At 39.8% G+C, this 15,864-nt stretch overlaps 1 protein-coding gene across 3 annotated transcripts in view; it reads left to right on the top strand.

The window, feature by feature from the left end:
- Nucleotides 1-12,602, top strand: part of LOC119878745 (ankyrin repeat domain-containing protein 26-like) — a 42,041-nt gene extending 29,439 nt beyond the window's left edge. Inside the window, exons 5-6 of one of the 3 annotated variants that reach the window (XM_038589322.1) lie at nt 306-351; nt 1,756-2,011. In XM_038589322.1, the coding sequence (XP_038445250.1) occupies nt 306-351; nt 1,756-1,769 (60 nt within the window). In that variant the 3' untranslated portion in view covers nt 1,770-2,011. Of the gene's footprint in view, nt 1-305; nt 352-1,755; nt 2,012-12,503 lie in introns of those variants that run through there. The other 2 variants (XM_038589320.1, XM_038589323.1) reach the window with 2 other exon arrangements.
- The last annotated feature ends 3,262 nt before the right edge of the window (nt 12,603-15,864 follow it).

Below are 15,864 nucleotides of genomic sequence, written 5' to 3'. Positions count from 1 at the left end.
AGGGTCTCCTACTCCTCCACCATCGTCCTCTTCTTCCAGAAATTCTGTATATTCGATTGATCAATATTAATTGTACTTTTTATTAGAATCCTCTAAACAGCATTATAGGTTTCTTCTCAGTTATCCAGATTAAAATAAGTAGGGATTTATTTTATTTATGTGATCATCTTTCTATTTAAGCAAATTGTAGCTTTTACTTTCTAAAAGTATCATTTCCAGACCACGTTTCATAAGCAAAATAAAATTCCTACAATAATGTCTCTTGTTTAACTTGAACATTGTAAGTAACGTTTAACTTATTTCAGATGCAGCAGATGTTGGAAGAGAGTATAATCAGAGAACTAAAAGAAGGTATGTTGCCAAATTCACAAATTTAGATGGTCATTAATTTCTGAAATAAACCACAAATAGTAACTGGCATCCCTTCCCCTTGTTAAAATTTTGTCTAGATATATCTAATAAAAAATGTAAAACATAAACATAGTGAATAAGAGACTTAATCCTCATTTGGTCATCGTGTTTCATACCTTTTTTATTTTTATTTTTTAAGATTTTATTTATTTATTCATGATAGCCACACAGAGAGAGACAGAGAGGCAGAGACACAGGCAGAGGGAGAAGCAGGCTCCATGCAGGGAGCCCGACGTGGGATTCGATCCCGGGTCTCCAGGATCGTGCCCTGAGCCAAAGACAGGCGCCAAACCGCTGTGCCACCCAGGGATCCCTCATACCTTTTTTAAAAACCTGCAGCCTGTATGCCTGTTAGCACTTTTGGCTGTAATCTTCCTTCACTTGTGCCATCGCTATGGAACTGTCAATCTGAAAATGTGGGCGTTCTCAAATTCTTGTTTCTGCTAGTGGTAGAAGACCAAACAGACCAGACTTGTCTCAGTAATACTTAGTTAAGCAATTATATAGTTCATATAGCTGTCCCTTGACAGGTGACATTTCAATCTCCAGCCACTGGTTTTGCCATTGGGTAAAATTCCAGGTTTCTTAGCATGGAATATAAGCACCCAAATCAATTTGGTTCTTGCCACATTGGTGAGCCTTCTCTGTCGCCATTACCCTACTCTGCTGCTTTGCAGAGAGTAATCTTTCAGGTATCAGCCTTCCTATTCCCTCCACCGAAAAGCAGACAATATTGATAGAAAACCAGGATGTCCCTTCTGTGTGTTCTTATAATGTCTTGTTTTAAACCTGCCATGATATATTTGACTCTAGATATTGCCTGTTAGATTTTTCAGTTGATAGTATATGATTGTTCAGGGGTGGACTGTGCCATCAGCTTGCAATCTCTTTTTTTTTTTAATTTTTTTTAAAATTTTTATTTATTTATGATAGTCACAGAGAGAGAGAGAGAGAGAGAGAGAGAGAGAGAGAGGCAGAGACATAGGCAGAGGGAGAAGCAGGCTCCATGCACCGGGAGCCTGATGTGGGATTCGATCCTGGGTCTCCAGGATCGCGCCCTGGGCCAAAGGCAGGCGCCAAACCGCTGCGCCATCCAGGGATCCCGCAATCTCATCTTATAATGAGAAAACCAGAAGCTCTAGTGTTTATCCACAGTAGTAATTAATTCAATGGGCAATCGTGAGCAAACTTGATTTAATAGTAATCTTGTATTTTATATTGTAGTTATATGTAGATATTTTTCATCCTTTTAACACTCAGAAGATTCCAACTTTTTTTTTTTACTAACTTCTAGTTAACTACAAAGTATTTCAGATAAAGAATATTATTCTTTCTCTTTTTCAGTTGCTCATGATTGAGAATCAGGATTCTGTAGATCTTCTCCTTTAGGACCTACTGACGAATCAAATGTAAATCAAGATCTAGTACTGCAAGCATCACGAGAATATGTAGAGATTTTGAATAGAAAGTATATGATCTGAAAGATATATAGTAAAAGTTTATTACCTAGATGTTTAATATAACATTTTAATTGTTTCCCAGTAAATATCTGATGTACAAAAAATCTTTATTAAAGGAAATTTTGTTATATCGTGTGTAATGAAAGTTTATATATTATTTTAAGCTATGTTTCTTGGCATCTGATTAAATTTAAGCATATTTTCTACATGGAAACCAGCATTATTGAGTTTTACAGGCTCCAATCTGCCCAAGTAGATCGGACCAAGTTGTTGATAATGTTTTGGGGCTGGTAATTGGTAGTTGTTTTTTTTTTTTTTTTTTTTGTATTTTCTATGTTTTATTACTAGACATATGGATTTAGACACACATCATTTTGATATACTGCTGCTAAAGCTATCACCAATGTTTGTATGTATTTCAATTTTTATAGTGCCATAAACCCTGTGTATAATTTCAATTTTAAATACTTATTATTCATAGTTCTTTCCTCATGGTGAAAAAGATTTGCCTAAGGCTTTTTATCTTTTCTTTTTTTTTTAATTTACTTTTTGAGAAGAGTCTTAAAATTAGAGAAAAGAAAAAATAGAGAAAACGACCTTTTCCCTCCAGAATGGTTTGAAAGTAAATTGTTAATTTATGCCCAATTCCTGTGGCCCCTATATCCTGCAAGTCAGTACATTCCACATAGCTACCGTACAACCCTGCCAATCAGAAAATCAACACTAATACAATTGTCCCTTGAATAATGTGGAGCTTAGGGGGGCACTGATCCTCTGTGTGAAAATCTGTGAACTTTTGACTCCCCAGGCACTTAACTACTACTAATCTACTGTTGACCAGAATATTGTACCAAAACAGTCAATTAACCTATTTTTTGTGTGTTATATGTATTCCATTCTATATTCTCCTTATAAAGTAAGCTAGAGAAAAATGTTATTAAGAAAAATCAGAAGAGGGTAGCCCGGGTGGCTCAGCGGTTTAGCGCCGCCTTCAGCCCGGGTGTGATCCTGGAGACCCGGGATCAAGTCCCACATCAGGCTCCCTGCATGGAGCCTGCTTCTCCCTCTGCCTGTGTCTCTGCCTCTCTCTCTCTCTCTCTCTCTGCCTCTTATGAATAAATAAATAAAATCTTTTAAAAAAAGATCAGAAGGAAGAGAAAATACATTTACAGTACTGTGTTTTTTAAAAATTGGCATATAAGTACACCCATTCAAACTATGTTAGGTATACATTATGTTTTTAAATTTAAATTCAATTTCCCAACATTTAGAAGGGTCATCGTTTTCAGATAAAGTTTTCGATAATTCATCAGTTGCATGTAACACCAAGTGCTCATCACGTCACATGCCCTCCTTCATGACCATCACTGATTTACCCCATCTCCCCATTCACTTCCCTTTCAGCAACCTTCAGTATGTTTTCTGGAGTTGAGTCTCTCATGGTTTGTCTTCCTCTCTGATTTTTCCCCATTCAGTTTCCCCTCCTTGCACTATTTCTTATATTCCACCTATGAGGGAGACCATATGATCATTGTCTTTCTCCAGTTGACTTGTTTCACTCAGCCTGATACCCTCTAGTTCCATGCCCATTGATGTAAGTGGTAGGTTTTCATCCTTTCTGACGTCTGAGTAATATTCCATTTTGTATGTATATCACATCTTTTTTTTAAAAGAATTCATCTATTTACTCATGAGAGAGAGAGAGAGGCAGAGACACAGGCAGGGGGAGAAGCAGACTCCATGCAGGGAGCCGGACATGGGACTCTTCCCGGATCCCAGGATCATGCCCTGAGCCAAAGGCAGACACTCAACCGCTGAGCCACCCAGGGGTCCCATACCACATCTTCTTTATCCATTCCTCTGTTGAAGGACATCTTGGCTCCTTCCACAGTTTGGGTATTGTGGATATTGCTACCATAAACATTGAGGTGCAGGTGCCCCTTCATTTCACTACATTTGTATCTATGGGGTAAATACCCAGTTGTGCAATTGCTACGTCAACTATCCCCTCTATCATCTAAACCTCATATTCTGGGCAGCCCCGGTGGCGCAGTGGTTTAGCACCGCCTGCAGCTCAAGGTGTGATCCTGGAGACCGGGGATCGAGTCCCACATCAGGCTCCTTTCATAGCATGGAGCCTGCTTCTCCCTCTGCCTGTGTCTCTGCATCTCTCTCTCTCTCTCTCTCTCTCTGTGTGTGTGTGTCTCTCATGAATAAATAAAATCTTCTAAAAAAATAAAATAAACCTCATATTCTTTTAAAGCTCTGACATTTGTCTGTAGTATCCTTTATAGCAAGGAAGGTCCTATTCAAAACCATGTACTGAACTAAGATGTTGTGTTTCTTAGTCTCTTTCAGTTTAGAACAGTTCCTTAGTCTTTCCATTGATTTTTGTGACTTTTAATCCTTTGAAGAGTTCATTCCAGTAACGTAGAATGTCTTTTCAGTGTGGGTTTTTCTTACGTATCTTATGTTTCCTTATGATAAAATTAAGATTATATTTATATACATATACATATATGTATTTTAGCAAGAGCACAACTGAACTGGTCCTCTACTCTTCTCATTGCATCATATCACGTGACCTACAGTTTTGATTTGTCCCATGGTTGGTGACGTTGATCGCTGGAGTAGTATCTTCAGTTTTCTTCCCCAGAATGTTAACTTTGCACTTTACAATTAGTATTTTATGGAGAAGTACTTTGAGATATATAAAAACCTCCTTTCTGAGATACCCTGTACCAGGCCACTTCTGCAGATGATGTGCCTCACTTACAGGCTCTGAAAACCCATGCTGGGCTGTTCTTTCCCTGTGTGGATGCCTCCTGAACCTTTGAAGTCTGTGATACCTCATCCTAAGTTACTCACCTTTCAGAGATGCTATGTCTTGAGCTCTAAGACTGTTCAGGTGGCACTCCTACATTTATGCCTTCCCAATTCTGTGCCAGGCTCCAATACCTCCCTCTGGGACACCACCGCTCCTTGTTTCTGTTCCTGTGCTTTTGGACTGAAATCTTTGGGAACGGAAAGGATAAAGGGGGAAAGGGCTCCATAGGTCTTTTATAATCAACTTATGAAGCTTTACAATGCAAAGATTTGGATTGGGATTGCATTGAATCTATAAATATTTTGAAGGGAAGAGACATTTATAATACTGAGTTTTCCAAACAATATTTTAATTGCTCTACTCTCAGTGTTTAAAAAAATTTCTTATAAAGATCCTGCAAGATATATTTTAGATTTATTTTCAGTTATTTGATACTTTTGATCCTATTTTAAATTATTTTTAAAAATCAACTTCATTTCCTGTGTATAGCTTATAGAAATAAAAATACTTTGCATATTGAGCTTCTATCAGCTCAGCTATCTTTTTTTAAGATTTATTTATTTATGATAGATGTAGAGAGAGAGAGAAAGAGAGAGGCAGAGACACAAGAAGAGGGAGAAGCAGGCTCCATGTCGGGAGCCCAATGCAAGACTTGGGCTTGCAAGATGCTGGGACTCCAGGATCATGCCCTGGGACAAAGGCTGGTGCCAAACCGCTGAGCCACCCAGGGATCCCCAGGATCAGCTATCTTGATAAACTATCTTACTATTTCTCATAGTTCTGGAGTCTAGGAAGTCCAAAATCAAGGCACTGACAGATTAGTGTCCAGTGAGGGTCTGCTTCCTGGTTCTGAGTGCCTGTCTTCCTCCTATGTCTTCATAAGGGACAGGGTCAAGGGAGCTCACTCCAGCCTCCTTTAGAAGGGCACTAATTTCAAATCAGGAGGACTACACCTTCATGACTTAATCACTTACCAAAGGCATCACCTCCAAATATCATCACATTGAACACTAAGACTTAAAACCTGAGTTTGGAGGTGTGGGTATAGAAATATTCAGTGAAGAGCAAGGCTGTTCCTTGTTCTTGGCCATATAGACTTCACAATATGGGTGCTTGCAATATGGTTCACAATAATCTCTTGTGATACTTGTATATCTGTGGCATCAGTTCTTTTATCTCCTATTTTATTTTATTTTATTTTATTTTATTTTATTGAGTTAAAAGTTTTTTCTACTTGAGTATAGTTAACCCGTTACAGTAGTTTCAGGTGTACAGCATAGGCATTCGGTTTCTGTATGCATTATACTATGCTCACCACAAATGTAGCATCCATGGATTTTTTTAAGCCACTTTTAAAATAAAAAGGATTTTACTTAAGAGAGCACAAGGAATTCGGCCTGAGATTTAAAGAGAAAACAGCTGGAATGCTACAGTGAAAAGAGTTTTCACTTCTATCAAAGTAGGAAGACGGAAAAAATAAAAAGCATCCAAGGGGGAGGAGGCCCCGCAAAGAGCCTGGCTCAGACCTGGCGGCAAGTGACCCCAGTACAGGAAAGGCCAGTCCCAGAGATGCAGGTTTACCAATCTTCCCGGAAGGAAAGGCACTTGCAGGGAGTTCGGGCAGGATCCCAGGATGGGCAGGGATGGCCTCAGGCTCCCAGGGGCACTAACAGAGGAACTGCGCCCCAAGGGAGAGGGCGCCACATACTATGGGCTGAGCTCCCTAAAGGGCTGCAGCATGCGCCCGGAGGGGCCAGGAGCGGCTCAGGCGGCGGCTCCGCTTCGAGGGGGCTGCATGGCCCAGGAGCGTGATTCCAGCGGCACAGGCCCCAGATCCCAGGGCACCAGGGGAAGCAGCCCAGGATCTGGCACTCCCCCCGGAGACAGGCGGAAGCCGAGAGAACACAGGGCAGTAAGGAGGCTCCTGCTCTGGGTGCAGCCCGCCTGTGGAGCACCCAGGCCCCTTCGGACTGGGAGCTGTGGTAATTACTGCGGGAGCTGACTCCAGGGCTGGAGACCTGGCCGCCGCCACTGTTGTTCCTCCTACTGTCACTTTTTACCAGGGACTCAGCAGGGGCCTCATAGGATAAACAGCTCCCACTGAGTCCTGCACCTGGCAGGGGGCTGGGCAGCTCCCCCAGGTGCACACACCTCTGAGAATCAGCATTGCTTGTAGAAGCAGGCCCATGCCCCAGAAGACCAGCTGGAAGGACAGGGAAAGCAAGTTCTTGACCAAAGCAGTGCTGGAAACTAACAGGGGAAGTCGAGGGATTTACAATATATAGAATCAGAGGATACTCCCTCTTGTTTTTTGTTTTCTGTTTCCGCCTCCCCCCCCTTTTTTTTCTCTCTCTATCTTTCTCCTTTTTCCAGTACAACTTGTTTCTGGCCACTCTGCACTGAGAAAAATGACTAGAAGGAAAAATTCACCAGAAAGGAAAGAATCAGAAACATCCTCTCTCCCATAGAGTTACAAAGTTTGGAATACAATTCAAATTCAGAAAGCCAATTCAGAAACACAATTCTAAACCTACTGGTGGCTCTAGAAATAAGGATAAGGGATTTAAGATACTTCATGACTGCAGAATTGAGATCTCATCAGCCTGAAATTAAAAATCAATTAAATGAGATGCAATCCAAACTGGAGGTCCTAACAATGAGGGTTAACGAGGTAGAAGAACCAGTGAGTGACATACAAGACAAGTTGATGGCAAGGAAGGAAGCTGAGGAAAAAAGAAAAAAAAAAAAAGATCACAAGGAAAGGTTAAGGGAAATAAATGACAGCCTCAGCAGGAAAAAATCTACGTTTAATTGGGGTTCCAGAGGGCACCGACAGAGACAGAGGACCAGAAGGTGTATTTGGACAAATCATAGCTGAGAACTTCCCTTACTTGGGAAGTGAAACAGGCATTCAGATACAGGAGATAGATTCCCCCCCACCCCTGCCCTGGGGAAATGAATAAAAACCACTCAACACCTCGACCTTTAATAGTAAAACTTACAAATTCCAAAGATAAAGAGAAGATCCTTAAAGCAGCAAGAGACAAGAAATCCCTAACGCTTATGAGCAGAAGTATTAGAATAACAGCAGACCTCTCCACAAAGGCCTGGCAGGCCAGAAAGTGCTGGCAGGATAAATTCAGGGTCCTAAATGAGAAGAACCTGCAGCCAAGAATACTCTATCGAGCAGGAGCTCATTCAGAATAGGAGAGATAAAGAGCTTCCAAGATAGGCAGAAACTGAAAGAATATGATGAGCACCAAACCAGCTCTGCAAGAAATATTAAGGGGGACTCAGTAAAAGAAAGAGGTAGTCCAAGGAAACAATCCACAAAAACAGGAACTGAATAGGTATCATGATGACACTAAATTCATATCTTTCAATAGTAATTCTGAACGTGAATGGGCTTAATGACCCCATCAAAAGGTGCAGGGTTTCTGACTGGATAAAAAAGCAGGCCCCATCTACTTGCTGTCTACAAGAGACTCATTTTAGACGTAAGGTCACCTACAACCTGAAAATAAAAGGTTGTGGAACAATTTGCCATTCAAATGGTCCTCAAACGACAGCAGGGGTAGCCATCCTTATATGAGATGAATTAGTTTATCCCAAAGACTGTAGTAAGAGATGAACAGTGACACTATATCATACTTAAAGGATCTATACTAGAAAGGACCTAACAATCATAAATATATATGCACCTAATGTGGGTGCTGCCAAGTATATCAATCAGGTAGTAACCAATGTTAAGACATACTTAGATAATAATACACTTATACTTGGTGAGTTGAACACAGCGCTTTCTATAATCAACAGATCTTCGAAGCACAACATCTCCAAAGAAACGAGTGTTAAATGATACACTGGACCAGATGGATTTCACAGATATTTATAGAATCCTACATCCAAACACAACTGAATACACATTCTTCCCAAATGCACATGGAACTTTCTCCAGAATAGGCCACATACTGGGTCACCAATCAAGTCTTAACCGATACCAAAACATTGGGATTGTCCCCTGCATATTTTCAGACCATAATACTTTGAAATTAGAACGAAATCACAAGAAGTAGTTTGGATGGATTTCAAACAGGTGGAGGTTAAGGACCATCTACTAAAATATGAAAGGGTCATATTATTTATGGAATATGACCATAAATATGACCAGGAAATTAGAGAAGAATTAAAAAGATTTGTGGAAACTAGTGAGAATGAAGATACAACCATTCAAAATCTTTGGGATAGAGCAAAAGGAGTCATGAGGGGGAAATACATCACAATACAAGCATCCGTCTCAAAACTGGAAAAAACTCAAATACAAAAGCTAACCTTGCACCTAAAGGAGCTGGAGAGAAACAGCAAATGAAACCTTCACCCAGCAGAAGATGACAACAAAGATTCGAGCAGAACTCAATGAAATAGAGACCAGAAGAACTGTGGAGCAGATCAACAAAACCAGGAGTTGGTTCTTTGAAAGAATTAATAAGATAGATAAACCATTAGCCAGCCTTATTAAAAAGAAGAGAGAGAAGACTCAAATTAATAAAATAATGAACGAGAAAGGAGAGATCACCATCAATACCAAGGAAATACAAACGATGTTAAAAACTTACGCCAATGAATTAGGCAATCTAGAAGAAATGGACGCATTTCTGGAAAACCACAAACTACCAAAACTAGAACTGGAAGAAATAGACAACCTGAACAGGCCAATAACCAGGGAGGAAACTGAAGCAGTCATCAAAACCCTCCCAAGACACAAAAGTCCAGGGCCAGATGGCCTCCCAGGGGAATTCTATCAAAACTTTAAGAAGAAACCATACCTAACCTACCAAAGCTGTTCGGAAAGATAGAAAGAGATGGAGTACTTCCAAACTCATTTTATGAGGCCTGCATCACCTTAATTCCAAAACCAAAGACCCCACAAAAAGGAGAATTATAGATCAATATCCCTGATGAACACAGATGCAAAAATTCTCAACAAGACAGTAACCAATAGGCTCCAACAATACATTAAAAAGATTATTCACCATGACCCAGTGGGATTTATCCCCGGGATACAAGAATAATGTCATAAAAATACTTTGTATGATACTATATTGACAAATAGATTTTACCACACATTCTTCCAAACCCACAGAATGTATAACACCAAGAGTGGATCATAATATAAACTATGGGCCTTGAGTAATTATGATGTATCAGTGTCGATTCATCAGTTGTGACAAGTGCCCCCCTCCCCTGCCCGCTGGAAAATCTTGACGTAAGAGAGGCTCTCTCTCTGTCTCTCTGTCTCTGTGTGTGTGTGTGTGTGTGTGTGTGTTTTGGGTGAGACAGGTATGTGGGAAATCTCTACTTTTTCCTCAACTTTTCTGTGACTCAAAAACTGCTCTGGAAAAAAAAAGCCCTAATAATTAATTAGTTGAGCTGCTGAAGAAAAGTCTGAGCTAGCAGAGGTTATTTCATGAAGTTTAAGGAAACAAGCCATCTCTATGACATAAAAGTGCAAGGTGAAGCAACAAATGCTGATGCAGAAGCTGCAGCAAGGTATCCAGAAGTTGTAGCAAAGAGAATTAATGAAGGCAGCCACACTGAACCGCAGATTTTCAATGTAGATTAAACAGCCTCATAGTGGATGTTAGGACTTTCATAGCTAGAGAGAAGTCAATGTCTGGCTTTAAAGCATCAAAGGACAGGCTGACTCTCTAAGTTAGGGGCTAATGCAGCTGGTGACTTTAAGCCAAAGCCAATGCTCATTTACTATTATGAAATTCCTAGGGCCCTTTAGAATTATGCTAAATCCCTTCTATCTGTGCTCTATAAATGGAACTGCAAAGCCTAGATGACCGTACATATATTTATGACATGGTTTCTTGAATGTTTTAAGTCCACTGTTGAACTGACTGCTCAGAAAAAAAAAGATTCGTTTCAAAGTATGACTGCTCACTAACAACGCACCTGGGCACCCAAGGGCTTTGACAGAGAGGTACAGTGAGATTAATGCTGTTTTTCTACCTCTAATACAACATCCATTCTGCAGCCCATGGATCAAGTGGTCATTTTCAACTTTCAAGGCTTAATATTTAAGAAACACATTTCATACAGCTATAGATGCCATAGATACTGATTTATCTGATGGATGTGGGAAAAGTCCATTGAAAGCCTTCTGGAAAGGACTGACCACGCTAAATGCTATTAAGAACATTTGTGATTCGTGAGAAGCATTCAAAATATCAACAGAAATAGGAATTTGGAAGAAGTTGACTCTAAACCCCAGGGATGACTTTGAGGGGCTCAAGACTTCAGTGGAGGAAATAACTGCAAATGGGGTGGAAACAGCAGGAGAACTAGAATTAGAGGTAGAACCTGAAGATGTGACTGAACTACTGCAATCTCATAATAGAACTTGGATGAAATAAGTCAGTTAGATAAAGATCAATACCATATCATTTCACTTATATGTGGAATTTAAGAAATAAAATAGATGAACATAGGGGAAGGGAAGACAAAAAAGAGAAGCAAACCACAGGAGACTCTTATCTACAGAGAACAAACTAAGGGTTTCTGGAGGGGAGATGGGCGAACAGGGTGATGAGCATTAAGGGGTGCATTTGTGATGAGCACATGATGTTATACATTAGTAAGGAATCACTGTACTCTACTCCTGAAACCAATATTGCACCACATTCTAACCAACTAGAATTTAAGCAAAAACTTAAAAATTTTTAAAAGTACTAATGCCAAAAATGATGGCTTTAAAAGTGGGGGGGAAAAAACCTCAACCGATAGTGAGTTGCTTCTTATGGATGAAAAAGAATATGATTTCTTGAGACGCAACCTATTCCTACTCCTGGGAAAGAATCTGTAAAGACTGTTGAAATGGCAATAAGGGATTCAGAATATTACATACACTTAGTTGATAAAGCAGCAGCAAGGTTTGAGAAGACTGACTCCAATTTTGAAAGAGGTTGTACTGCGGGTAAGATGCTATCAAATAGCACCATATCCTACAGAGAACTGTTCATGAAAGGAAGAGCCAATTGATGTAGCAAATTTCATTGCTGTCTGATTTTAGCAAATTGGCACAGCTACTCCAACCTTCAGTGACTACCAGATGCGGACTTTAAAATAACTGTGATTGGGCAGCCCCGGTGATGCAGCGGTTTGGTACCGCCTGCAGCCTGGGGTGTGATCCTGGAGACCTGGGATCAAGTCCCACGTCGGGCTCCCTGCGGGGAGCCTGCTTCTGCCTCTGCCTGTGTCTCTGCCTCTCTCTCCCTCTGTGTTTCTCATGAATAAATAAATGAATTCTATAAAAAAAGTCTCTTTTCTTACTTCTCTCTTTTTATTTTCTCTTCAAATATATTCATCTCTTTTGTTTCTTAAATTCCACGTAAGTGAGATCATACGGTATTTGTCTTTCTCAGACTGACTTATTTCCCTTAGCATTATATTCTCCAACTCTGTCCATAGCATGACAGATGGCAACATTTCATTCTTTTTCATGGCTGAGTAATATTTCTCGCTCTGTGTGTGTGTGTGTGTGTGTGCACGCGCACGCACACATACACACACACACACACACCCAACACCTTCTTTATCCATTAATCCGTTGATGGACATTCGGGCTTTGTCCATAGTTTGGCTTTTGTTGATAATACTGCAACAAACATTGGGGAGCTTGTGCCCTTTCTGATCACTGCATCTGTATCTTTGGGGCGAAAACTCAGTAGTGCAGTTTCTGGGTCATAGGGTAGCTCTATTTTTAACTTCTTGAGGACCCTCTGCATTGTTTTCCACAGTGGCTGCACAAGCCTGCGTTACCACCTACAGTGGAAAAAGACTCCCCTTTCTCCACATCCTCACCAACATCTGCCATTTCCTGATTTGTTCATTTTAGCCATTTTGACAGGTATGAGGTAAGTAGCTCATTGTGGTTTTGATTTGCGTTTCCTTGATGCTGGGTGATGTTGAGTGTCTTAACATGGCTGTTAATTAGCATATTTACACCACTGATATTTAACATGATCCTGAGTATAGTTAGATCAATATCTACCATATTGGTTACTGTTGTCTGTTATTGCCCTTGTTCTTTGTTTCTTTTTATGTCTTCCAGTGTTTTCCTGCTTCCTTTGGTTTTAATTCAACATCTTGTGATTGCATTTTCTCTCCCTCCTTAGTATCTAGATTATGCTTCTTTTCTTATTTTTTAAAGAGTTTGCAGGATGCATTTGTAAAGAATCCAAGTGCCCTCACAGGCTTCACACACAATACACATTCCTCAGAACAGAGTATTCTCAATTCCTCCTTCTCATGCCGTAGGGCCCTCATCTCACTTACTCATAAGCTGTGATCGCTGAGTACTTGGTTGTTGGTTTTTGAGCAAACCATTGTCTGTTGGGTCAATTAGGAATTCAAAAATTGTTTTATTTCACTTTTCTTTACTCATTTTCTTTTTTTTTAATAATAAATTTATTTTTTATTGGTGTTCAATTTGCCAACATACAGAATAACACCCAATGCTCATCCCATCGAGTGCCCCCCCTCACTGCCCATCACCCATTCACCCCCACTCTGGATAGTACATGTATTTTAGAGTAACTTTATTATAGATTCCAATAGTAAATTGGAACATATTAACGTTGAGAATTGAGAATTAATTTTGAGACGAATTTGAGAATTTGAACTATTGAAATTTAGGGAGCCTTTCTGAATCTTAATTACATGTATGAAGAAACAACCTGAGGATTAATTGTGAGAACAGGTGCGAGAATATCCAGTGTACCGTTTTGCATAAATATTTGCATATGACTTTTCTTTTATGGAATTAGCCCGTGGCACTTATTTCAAGCAAAGGATTGGCATTATGCATGGAGGAACCCACTTTCTGTGATCATTTATTTTTATTTATTTATTTTTAAAAATTTTATTCATTTATTCATGAGAGACACACAGAGAGGCAGAGACACAGGCAGAGAGAGAGAGAAGCGGGCTCCCCACGGATGTGGGACTTGATCCCAAAATTCCGGGATCACACTCTGAGCCAAAGGCAGAAGCTCAACTACTGAGCTGCCGAGGCGTCCCTCTGTGATCATTTAAATTTAGATCTGCACATCACTTTCCATTCATGTCATGCTATGTTCTAACTCTTCTCCAAAGAGTTATTTATAATAGAAACTACCTATGGCTGCTTGTTTAAGACAGGTGACACACATACAGTCTTCTTTCACTATTGTTGTTACCGGTTTCCCTATATTTCCAGAGAGAGCTATCCACCTTCAAGGGAGTGGACATTTTTATGAACGTTCTGTGCAGTGACTGTTGTTATGTTTTGAAATAGCAAAGAGATATTTCTCTAATTTCATGAGTTGGTTGAAGGCTATTAAGATTCTATTGATTAAAACTAAAAAGCCACCATCTTAACCAAGTGATCAAACTTATCTGACCCATAATTGGATCCAAGCAATAGCATGCGCCTCCTGGCTGATCACTAAGAAGGGCACAATATCATCTCTGTAGTAAACCACCAAATAAAGTTTGTCTTTAATTCAATCTTGAAGAAACAAGCAGAAAAAATTCCATTGAGGAACATCGTAGCTGGCTTAGACTCTTCAAAAAAAAAAAAAAAAAAAAAAAGACTGGTCTATTTTAGATTAAGGAGACAACAGTGATATGAAAAATGAATGATTCTTTATTGGATAGCAGATTTTGAGGGGAAAGGAGGTTCTATAAGGGCTGTAAGAAACAATTTTGTGGGAAACAGAAATATGAAGAGGGCTTATATGATAGATAATAATTTCACATTAAGGTAAAAATTCTTGGGAGTGAAAATAGAACAGCTTTATGGGAGAATGTCCTGTTCTTTGAAGATATGTGCTGAATAATCAAGAGGGGAAGTGTCATGTCTGCCACTTCCTTTTAAGTGTTTTAGTGAATCTGTGTGTGTGTATGTGTGTGGGTGATATATAGAGGGAAAATGATATAAGCAGATGTAGCAAAATATTGACACTGGTGAATATAGGAAAAGGAACCTGTGGGTGTTTACAGTAATGTCCTTGTAATATTTTCAAAGACTTGAAAGTTTTCAAAATAAAATGCTGGGTAATGAAACAAATACCAGGTTTACATTTATGTATGAATACTTCTCAAGAGAAGAATGTTAACTCTAGTAAGATGAAAGAAATATGATCGAGAATGATTTTTGGTTTACGTATCCATCTAGTTGGTCAACCAAAAAAATCACAATTATCCTTCATTATTCTTTCCTGATCTTACTCTGACATTCTATTTATCAGCAATCCCATCCACTCTCCCTTGACAGCAGTTACATCGCCTCCCTCTCTACTGCTACCACCTTAGCCCAACCTCCACCATCATAGGTACCCTGGTAATAGAGGTGACTCACCTGGAAGCTTTCCCTCCTGCCCTCCCTCGATCCACTCTCCCAAAAGCAGTTAGAGTAAATTTTTAAAATTATAAATTAAATCATGCTCCCTACCTCTGCTTATAACTCTCTGATGGCTTCTAATCCCACTTAGAAAAATAAAGTTCAAATTCCTATCTCCATGACCAGTCTTCTACCTCCATCCCTGACCTCTGCTCAGGAGGAGCTTTTCCTTTCTGGCCTCGCTGTCCCTCCACTATTCTAAACTTCTTCCTGCCCAAGTTTCCCTGTCTCTACCTGGAGTGCTCCGTCTCTTCTTTGTGACATAGCTGGTCCCTTCTTGTCCTTCATAGCTCAGTACAAATGGCACCTCCTCTGTGAGGCTTCCTGTAACTCTCCAAACTAAAGTAGTGCTCAGTCTCTCATCCGCACATTGCCTAGGCTTCTTCCTCTGAATTTTACATATTATTATCTGTCATTTTACATTTTTGTTTATTGTCCGTCTTCATGAAACTTATGGAGCTTCACAAGAACAGGCATACTGTTGGCCTTGTTTGCTGCTGTACTTTTAGCCACTCAAGCAGTACCTGCTACATTTAGATGCTCTAGAATTGTTGAATGAACTAAAGAAAAGGTAACAGTCTATAAATTACTGTGGAGGTATATCAGGAAGAGGCTAGCCAGAAACACAGAATCCATGCTAGTTATTAAAAAAAAAGGAATGTGTTTCAGGGGATCGTGTCCAGGGGTGACGAACTGAGAAGCCAAGCAAGCTCCGT

The sequence above is a fragment of the Canis lupus genome, unplaced genomic scaffold (assembly GCF_011100685.1).
Source record: "Canis lupus familiaris isolate Mischka breed German Shepherd unplaced genomic scaffold, alternate assembly UU_Cfam_GSD_1.0 chrUn_S1879H2076, whole genome shotgun sequence".
Classification (NCBI taxonomy): domain Eukaryota; kingdom Metazoa; phylum Chordata; class Mammalia; order Carnivora; family Canidae; genus Canis; species Canis lupus.
The sequence above is the reverse complement of the archived record's forward strand: the minus strand, read 5'-3'. Positions and strand labels throughout refer to the sequence as shown.